Genomic DNA, 10,879 nt, shown 5'->3' with positions numbered 1-10,879 from the left:
ATTATTTAAAAATAACTGTAAGCAGTTCTAATAGAGAAAAAGCCTCCAGTACTGATTTGATTTACCATTAGAAGTAGCAAAAAATAGATTAAATATAATAAAGTCTTTAGATAAATTTGAATCAAAAAAAAATGATTTTTTTCATTCTGTTCGAATGGAATATTTACGTCTCGCAAAAAAATTTCCAATGCGTTTTAGAATAATTAACTCAAATGAATCTATTATAAATATAGAAAATCAATTACAAAAATTTTTATTATATTTTCTTCGCGAAAATAATATACAATGAAAAATAACAATGACAATAATATGCTTTATCCTTGGCAACATGATAGTTGGAGAAAATTACAAAAATTAAGATTATATTTACCTCATACTATATTATTCTATGGGGAAAAAGGGATTGGAAAAAAATATTTAATAGATATTTTTATACAATCATTGTTATGTGAAAATTTTGATGAAAATAATTATATTTGTAATAAATGTAATTCTTGCGTATGGTTTTTAAAAAAAAATCATCCAGATTTTAGATATGTACATCCAGAAATATTTGAAAAATCATTATTAGATAATCACAAAAAAAATGAAAGTTTAAATAATAAATCTAAAGAAATTAAAATTAATCAAATTAGAGAATTATCAAATTTTATAAATATTTCTAATCATTATTCTAAAATACGTATTGTGTTATTACACCCAGCTGATTCATTAAATAATAATGCAGCTAATGCATTATTAAAAATGCTAGAAGAGTCTCCATTGAATAGTTTTTTTATTCTTTTATGTGATAAAATTGATAGTTTATTAAAAACGATTTTATCTAGATGTTATAAATTTATATTAAAATCACCTAGTAGAGATGAATCATTAGAATGGCTTAAACAACAAAATGTTTCCAATCCTGATATTTTATTATCAGAACAAGGGGGAGGGCCATTGATAGTATTTAATAATGCAAAAAACAAAAAATATAATTTATTGATTAATAAATTGAAAGAATTTTTGATGGAAGCTGATATAGAATATGCATTAAATATTTCCGAAAAATTACAAAAAATACCTATTCTTATAATTTTTGAATGGATTCAACGTTGGGTATATGATTTATTTCTATTAAAAATAACTAATACCAATCGTTATTACCCTCATTATAAAAATCAATTAAATCAATTAAAAGAAAAAACTGATCAATATAGACTTTTATATGTTTTAAGAAAATTTAATGAAAAACGATTAATTATAAATAATTCATTTTCATCAAATCTTTTAATAAAAGATATATTATTGACTTATATTGAAATCTTTTATTAATTTTATTTTTTTTGAAGCAAGCTTATAGGCCGGATTTTGTTTTAACAGTTGTTATGACAGTCATTCTTCTAGATGTTAAATTACTTTAACATTCAAGCTCCCTACCCGTACGCTCCGCGAGCAACATCAATGCGTACTATTTGGAATTGCTCCAGATGGAGGTTACCGCGTTTCACCGTAATTTAAATACGCTCGTCTCTGTGGTCCTATTCCTCGCCTTATACTTTAGTTTTCGGCGGACGGCTGTTAGCCGCCATCTTGCTCTATGGAGTCCGGACCTTCCTCTCGTTATAATTTTATTAAAATAACCAGCGACTGTCTAGCTTGCTTCTTTATTATTATATAAGATAAAATAGAATTTATTTTATATAATATTTTTATGAAATTACTTTTTATTTTTATTAATTAAAATTATTTTTTTTTATCCAATTTATTACATTTTTTGTAATATATTTAAAATTTTTATCTTTGCTTCCTGTTCCTTGGGCTGTATTTGGATTACCTCCTCCTTTTCCCCCAATTTGTTTTATAATAAAATTTATTAATTCATTAGCTTTTATTTTATTAACTAAATCTGGGGTTACGCTAGCAAATAAATTATTTTTTTTTTCTTTTATGGTAATAAAAAAAAATATAGTATATTTCAATTGATTTTTTAATTCATTTACTATTTTATTTATAGGTAAGTTATATACATTATCTAATGTTGATATTAATACTTTAATACCATTTATATTAATTACATTAGGTAATAAACTTTTAATTTTATTTAACATAAATTGAAATCTAATTTTATATAATTCACTTTCAAATAGTTTAATATTATTTTTCATATCTATGATATGTTTTTTAATTTCTCCAGGGGGTAATTTTAATTCAGAAGTAATTTCATAAAAAATATTGCTTAATTTTTGCATTACTAATAATGCTTTTTCACCAGTTACTGCTTCAATACGTCTTACTCCAGAAGAAATTCCATTTTCTGAAATTATTTTAAATAATCCAATATCTCCTGTATATTTAACGTGTGTTCCTCCGCATAATTCAATAGATTTTCCAATTGATACAACTCTTACTTTTTTATCATATTTTTTATTAAATAATCTTATTGCTCCAAAATTAATTGCATCATTAAATGACATTAATTTAATTTTTATAGGATTATTTTCTAAAATTTCTTTATTTACAATTTTTTCAATTTTTTGAATATTTTTATGACTTATTGGTTTATTGTAATTAAAATCAAAACGAATTTTCTTAGAATTTATAAATGATCCTTTTTGTATTATATCTTCTCCTAAAACTTCACGTAAAGCTCTATTTAATAAATGTGTGCCTGAATGATTTCTAGTAATTTTTTTACGATAAGATGTATCAATCGATGCTACAACATTGTTATTAATATTTAATATCCCGTATTTTAAAATACCATAATGACATATAATATTTTTTTTTATTTTTTTTGTATTATTAACTACAAATAGTGCAAAATCATTTTTTATAGTTCCTATGTCACCGGCTTGCCCACCAGATTCAGCATAAAACGGAGTAATATCTAATATGATTAAAGCCTCTTGATTAATATTTATTGTTTTTACTGAATTAGTGTCGATATATAATCCTATTATTTTGGATGTATATGTTTTTAATTTATAACCAATAAATTTAGTTTCTTGATCAATAATATAATTATTATTTATGTTTAATTTAATATCTTTGAATTTACTATTTAAACGTGCATTATTACGTTGTTTTTCCATTTCAAGTATAAAATCATTTTTATTAAAAGAAACATTATGTTCTTTACAAATGTCAATAGTTAAATCTATTGGAAAACCATAAGTATCATAAAGTATAAATGCAAGTTTTCCATCTAATTTATCTGGTTTTGTTAATAAAATATTTTCTAATATTTTTATTCCATATTTTAAGGTTTTTCTGAAGCATTCTTCCTCTTTTTTAAGAATTTCTTCTATTTTAATTACAGATATTTTTAATTCTTTATAAATTATATAGGTATTAAAAATTAAATCTTTAACTAATTTATAAAGAAATATTGAATTTTGACCTAATTTATATCCATAACGAATAGCTCGACGAATAATTCTTCTTAATACATAACCTCTTCCTTCATTTCCTGGAAAAACGCCATCAATAATTAAAAAAACACAAGCTCTAATGTGATCTGCAATTACCTTTAAAGAATTATTTTTTAAATTATTACAATTAGTTTCACGTGCAGCAGCTTTAATTAATGTTTTGAATAAATCGGTCTCATAATTATTATAAACATTTTGTAATATAGATGCTAAACGTTCTAATCCCATTCCAGTATCCACACAATATTTTGGTAATTTTGTTAATTTAATAGATCCAGTTTTTGGATTAATTTCTTTATTAAATTGCATAAATACATTATTCCATATTTCAATATAACGATTACCAAAATTTTCTTTACTTCCGGGTGGATTTCCATGGAATGTAGAACCACAATCATAAAATATCTCAGAACAAGGACCACAAGGTCCAGTATCAGACATTTGCCAAAAATTATCAGATGTGTATAATGGTGAATTTTTTTTATCACCAATGCGTATTACACGTTCTTTTGGTACACCAATTTTATTGGTCCATATATTATATGTTTCATCGTCTGTTATGTACACTGTAATCCATAATCTTTCGATTGATAAACCATAAATTTGAGTTAATAATTCCCAGGTCCATTGAAGAGATTCATATTTAAAATAATCTCCAAATGACCAATTACCTAACATTTGAAAAAATGTATGATGATAATTTGTGTATCCCACATTTTCTAAATCATTATGTTTACCTCCGGCACGAAGACAGCGTTGTATTGAGGTGGCGCGTAAATAATTACGCTTTTCTATTCCAAGAAATACATCTTTAAATTGTACCATACCAGAATTTGTAAATAATAATGATGAATCATTATCGGGTATTAAGCTAGAAGAAGGAACGATAGTGTGTCCTTTTGATTTAAAAAAACTTAGAAACTTATTGCAGATCTCAATTGATTTCATAATTTATAAATTAAATATCAAATTAATAATAAAAGTTATATTGTTTATCATAAAATAAAAATTTTATTTGTACAAAATTTACTTAATATTTAAATGTATTGTTATTTGCAATTAACCTTGAAAAATAATACAATAAAAAGTTTATAATGCAACCGGGATGGCGAAATTGGTAGACGCACGAGATTCAAAATCTTGTACTGAAAAGTGTGCCGGTTCGATTCCGGTTCCCGGTAATTATTTAAGAAACTTAAAAATTCAATTGAAATAGTTTTCAACTAAAGATATATTAAATAAATATTTTCGATCAATACTACGTAAAATAAAAGTATAATAAATTTATAGTAAATAAAATAAGGAAATGAACGTAATGCAATTAGTAGTAAATACTGAAAAAAATGCAATTTTACATCCATTACAAATGGTAATTAGTATTGTAGAAAAAAAAAATATACTACCGATATTATCGAATATTTTAGTTTGTAAAAATAGTGAAAAAATATCTTTTTTATCCACTGATACAGAAGTGCAGATAACTACATATACTGCAGTTGGTTATGGAAATAGTTCTATTAATATTATAGTAGCAGCTCGTAAATTTATTGATATTTTACGTTCGTTACCAGAAACTGAAAAAGTAACTATTTATATAGAAAATAAACATATGTTTATTAAATCTGGGAAATCAAAATTCACATTACAGACTCTTGATGCTAAAGAATATCCAATTATGACATTAAATAGTAAATATGATTTTGAATTTACATTATCTCAGAAGACGCTCAAATGTATTCTAAATATGGTTTATTTTTCAATAGCACAACAAGATATTCGATATTATTTAAATGGTTTATTATTATCTTTTCAAAAAAAAAATATTATCGCGGTTTCGAGTGATGGTCATCGTTTAACATATTATCAAGTTAATATAGATAAAAAATTTTCATCATGTTCTGATATTATTATTCCAAGAAAAACTGTATTTACATTACAGCGTTTATTAGAAAATAAAGAAAATCCTGTTGAATTAAAAATTTCAAATAATCAAATTAAAATTATATTTTCTAATATTGAAATTATTTCAAAATTAATTGATGGAAAATTTTTAGATTATAAATATGTTATTAGCAATAAATATGAAAAAAGTTTTTTAGTGAATAGGAATAAATTATTACGATCATTACAGCGAATTTCCATAATAAGTAATGATAAACTTAAAGGCGTTCGTTTAGTTATTAAACCCAATTATTTAAAAATAACTGTAAGCAGTTCTAATAGAGAAAAAGCCTCTGAAGAATTAGAAATAAATTATAATGGTAAAGATGTGGATATTGGTTTAAATATTAGTTATTTAATTGAGATACTTAATAATTTAAAAAATGAAAATATTATAATTTCATTAAGTGATTCTAAATCATCTGTATTAATTTCTATACCGGAAGATAATAATTTTCAATATACTTTAATGCCAATGCGTATTTAAATAATCTTCTAGAAAAATTTTATAAAATTCTTAATAAAAATTATGTTATTAAAAAATAAAAATTCTTATGATATACAGGATACACAGGAATCTTCTTATAGCGCATCATCTATTCAAATACTTGAGGGATTAGAGGCGGTGCGAAAAAGACCAGAAATGTATATTGGTGATACTTCTGATGGAACCGGTTTACATCATTTTGTTTTTGAGATATTAGATAATGCTATTGATGAATCATTAGCTGGATATTGTACTAAAATTAATGTTACCATTTATTCCGATAATTCAATTTCTATTTCTGATAATGGAAGAGGTATTCCAATAGACATTAAAATAGATGATAAACATAAACCAAAGCGTAGTGCGGCAGAAATTGTAATGACCGAGTTACATGCTGGAGGTAAGTTTAATAAAAATTCTTATAAAATATCTGGTGGGTTACATGGTATTGGTCTTTCATGTGTTAATGGATTATCTAGATTTTTACAATTAACAATAAATAGAAATAAAAAAATACATTATATGGAATTTAGATATGGTGTATTACAAAATAGAATTATTAAAACAATAAATGGAATTTCTGTTTCACCCATAAAAATTATAGGAGATACAAATAAACAAGGAACAAAAATACATTTTTGGGTAGATGAAAAAATTTTTTCAAATATTGAATTTCATTATGAAATTTTAAAAAAAAGAATACGTGAACTTTCATTTTTAAATAATGGAGTATGCATAACTTTAATTGATGAGCGTATAAAAAAAAAAGAAATTTTTGAATTTAAAGGAGGTACTTCTGGTTTTGTTTCATATATCAATAAATCTAAGTTAGTTGTACATCCTACTATATTTCAGGCTATAGGTAATAAAATATCTGAAAAAAAAAATAATATCAATATAGATGTATCTATGCAATGGAATAATAGTTATAATGAAAATATACTTTGTTTTACTAATAATATATTGCAAGTGGATGGAGGAACTCATTTAACAGGTTTACGCTCTGGGATTACTCGCGCTATTAATAAATATATAGAAGAAAATGAATTTCTTAAAAAATCGAAAATTGAAATTATAGGCGAGGATATACGTGAAGGACTTACTTGTGTATTATCAATAAAAATACCTGATCCAAAATTTAATTCACAAACAAAAAATAAATTAGTTTCTAGTGAAGTAAGAAAACCAGTAGAAGAAATTATAATAAAAACACTATTTGATTTTTTACAAGAAAACCCGGGTGAATCAAAATTAATTTGTGAAAAAATTATTGAAGCCGCACGTTCAAGAGAAGCAGCTCGTAAAACAAGAGAATTAACTAGAAAAAAAAATTTAATAGATGATATTGAATTATCTACAAAATTAGCTGATTGTCAAGAAAAAAATCCAGAATTATGTGAATTATATATTGTAGAAGGAGATTCAGCTGGAGGATCAGTAAAACAAGGAAGAGATCGAAGATTTCAAGCTGTTTTACCTCTCAGAGGTAAAGTTTTGAATATTGAAAAAGCTCGTTTTGAAAAAATAATTTTATCAGAACAAATTACAACATTAATTTCTACATTAGGAATTGGAATTGAGCAAGATGAATTTAATTTAGAAAAATTACGATATCATCGAATTATTATTATGACTGATGCGGATATTGATGGAGCACATATTCGAGCTCTTTTATTAACATTCTTTTATAGAAAAATGCCAAAATTGATAGAATATGGATATATATATATCGCGCAACCTCCATTATATAAAATTAAATATGGTAATAATGAATGTTATTTAAGAGATGATATTGAGGAAGAAAGATATATGCTGAAAATTGCATTTAAAAATGTTAAATTAATTTCTATTGAAAATGGAGATATTATTAAAGAAAATTATTTTTTTAAATTAATTGATAAGTATAATAAAACTATTGAAATTGTTCATCGATTAAAGCAAATTATTGATATTTCTATATTATCAGCTATCATGAGTGATGTTATTTTAAATTTAGATACACGAGAAAATGCAGAACAATTTGCAAAAAAAATAATTAAAAAACTTAATGATTCAAATATTGAAATTATTGTTGAATTTGATCAACTAAATAATAAATATTTACTTAATATTAAAAAAAAGTTTCTTAAAAAGAAAAATTATATCATTGATATTAATTTTATAAATAATAAAGATTATAAAAAATTAGTTTCTATTATTAGTACATTTAAAAAAATAATAGGAAAAGGAGTTATTATTCAAAAAAGTATAGGGGAAAAAATAAAAAAATATACTGCCAATAATTTTTATAAAATAATTAATTATTTAAGAAATGAGGCTGAAAATATGGTTATTAAACAACGTTATAAAGGACTTGGGGAAATGAATCCTGGACAATTATGGGAGACTACTATGAATCCTATGATTCGTTGCTTATTAAAAGTTAAAATTAAAGACGCAATTTCTGCTGATAAAATTTTTATGACACTAATGGGGGATAATGTGGAACTAAGACGTAAATTTATAGAATTAAATGCATTACATGCTAAAAATATAGATATATAAAATGATAGAATATGTAAAATTATTTATTAATCCAATTTATTGGATTAATATTTTTAGAAATTAAATATTTATTTGTAAACGAAAATGGACGACTACCAAAAAATCCTTTATTTGCTGAAAAGGGAGACGGATGTGAAGAAGAAATTATATAATGTTTACTTTGATCAATATATATTTTTTTAGAAATAGCATAATTGCCCCATAAAATAAACAATAAATTTTTATGTTTATTTGATAAACATTTAATAACATTATCAGTAAAAAATTCCCATCCCTTTTTTGAGTGAGATCCAGCTTTTCCTGCGCAAACAGTTAATATACTATTAAGTAAAAAAACACCTTGTTTTGCTAAATCCGTTAAATCAGTTTCAGAGCGTTTAATACCTATATCATTTTTCATTTCCTTAAAAATATTCCTTAAGCTGGGAGGTATATAATTACTGTTATTTGGAACAGAAAAACAATAACCCATAGCAATTCCTGGTGTATGATAAGGATCTTGGCCTAAAATAATAACTTTAACATAATCAAAAGGTGTTGTATTAAATGCCCGAAAAATATATTGGCTTTCAGGTAAACAAATTTTATTTGCATATTCATATTGCACAAAGTTTGCCAACTTCCTCCAATACGGTTTTCTAAATTCTTTTCGTAAGTGATATTTCCAAGATATTTCTAATTTAAGAGTCATATTTTATGTAATTTTTAAAAAATTAATTATCTAGAAATTATTTATTTCTTATTGTTATACCTATTAAAAAATAATTTTTATTAAATTTAAATAAATTAATATGATCAATTTAAAATCAACAATTTTAAAGTATTTTACATAAATTTATACTTAATTAGTTTAAGATGAAAAAATAAAATAAACTAAAACTTTACTTTCTCTTGAAAATTTAATTAAATTATGTTTAATTTAATATCTTTGAATTTACTATTTAAACGTGCATTATTACGTTGTTTTTCCATTTCAAGTATAAAATCATTTTTATTAAAAGAAACATTATGTTCTTTACAAATGTCAATAGTTAAATCTATTGGAAAACCATAAGTATCATAAAGTATAAATGCAAGTTTTCCATCTAATTTATCTGGTTTTGTTAATAAAATATTTTCTAATATTTTTATTCCATATTTTAAGGTTTTTCTGAAGCATTCTTCCTCTTTTTTAAGAATTTCTTCTATTTTAATTACAGATATTTTTAATTCTTTATAAATTATATAGGTATTAAAAATTAAATCTTTAACTAATTTATAAAGAAATATTGAATTTTGACCTAATTTATATCCATAACGAATAGCTCGACGAATAATTCTTCTTAATACATAACCTCTTCCTTCATTTCCTGGAAAAACGCCATCAATAATTAAAAAAACACAAGCTCTAATGTGATCTGCAATTACCTTTAAAGAATTATTTTTTAAATTATTACAATTAGTTTCACGTGCAGCAGCTTTAATTAATGTTTTGAATAAATCGGTCTCATAATTATTATAAACATTTTGTAATATAGATGCTAAACGTTCTAATCCCATTCCAGTATCCACACAATATTTTGGTAATTTTGTTAATTTAATAGATCCAGTTTTTGGATTAATTTCTTTATTAAATTGCATAAATACATTATTCCATATTTCAATATAACGATTACCAAAATTTTCTTTACTTCCGGGTGGATTTCCATGGAATGTAGAACCACAATCATAAAATATCTCAGAACAAGGACCACAAGGTCCAGTATCAGACATTTGCCAAAAATTATCAGATGTGTATAATGGTGAATTTTTTTTATCACCAATGCGTATTACACGTTCTTTTGGTACACCAATTTTATTGGTCCATATATTATATGTTTCATCGTCTGTTATGTACACTGTAATCCATAATCTTTCGATTGATAAACCATAAATTTGAGTTAATAATTCCCAGGTCCATTGAAGAGATTCATATTTAAAATAATCTCCAAATGACCAATTACCTAACATTTGAAAAAATGTATGATGATAATTTGTGTATCCCACATTTTCTAAATCATTATGTTTACCTCCGGCACGAAGACAGCGTTGTATTGAGGTGGCGCGTAAATAATTACGCTTTTCTATTCCAAGAAATACATCTTTAAATTGTACCATACCAGAATTTGTAAATAATAATGATGAATCATTATCGGGTATTAAGCTAGAAGAAGGAACGATAGTGTGTCCTTTTGATTTAAAAAAACTTAGAAACTTATTGCAGATCTCAATTGATTTCATAATTTATAAATTAAATATCAAATTAATAATAAAAGTTATATTGTTTATCATAAAATAAAAATTTTATTTGTACAAAATTTACTTAATATTTAAATGTATTGTTATTTGCAATTAACCTTGAAAAATAATACAATAAAAAGTTTATAATGCAACCGGGATGGCGAAATTGGTAGACGCACGAGATTCAAAATCTTGTACTGAAAAGTGTGCCGGTTCGATTCCGGTTCCCGGTAAT

General features: G+C 24.0%; 1 protein-coding gene across 1 annotated transcript; it reads right to left on the bottom strand.

Moving 5' to 3' along the window:
- Positions 1-9,288: 9,288 nt before the first annotated feature.
- Positions 9,289-10,675, bottom strand: LOC113471080 (alanine--tRNA ligase-like). Its single transcript, XM_026829961.1, has one exon. It carries the CDS (start codon positions 10,642-10,644, stop codon positions 9,289-9,291), a length of 1,356 nt encoding a protein of 451 aa, XP_026685762.1. The 5' UTR covers positions 10,645-10,675.
- Between the last annotated feature and the right edge of the window lie 204 nt (positions 10,676-10,879).

The sequence above is a fragment of the Diaphorina citri genome, unplaced genomic scaffold (genome assembly GCF_000475195.1).
Source record: "Diaphorina citri unplaced genomic scaffold, Diaci psyllid genome assembly version 1.1 scaffold2060, whole genome shotgun sequence".
Classification (NCBI taxonomy): Eukaryota; Metazoa; Arthropoda; class Insecta; order Hemiptera; family Psyllidae; genus Diaphorina; species Diaphorina citri.
This window is presented reverse-complemented; position numbering and strand designations above follow the sequence as displayed.

Coding starts and splice junctions, on each gene's coding strand:
- LOC113471080 (XM_026829961.1), bottom strand. CDS start 10,644: ATGAAATCAATTGAGATCTGCAATAAGTTTCTAAGTTTTTTTAAATCA.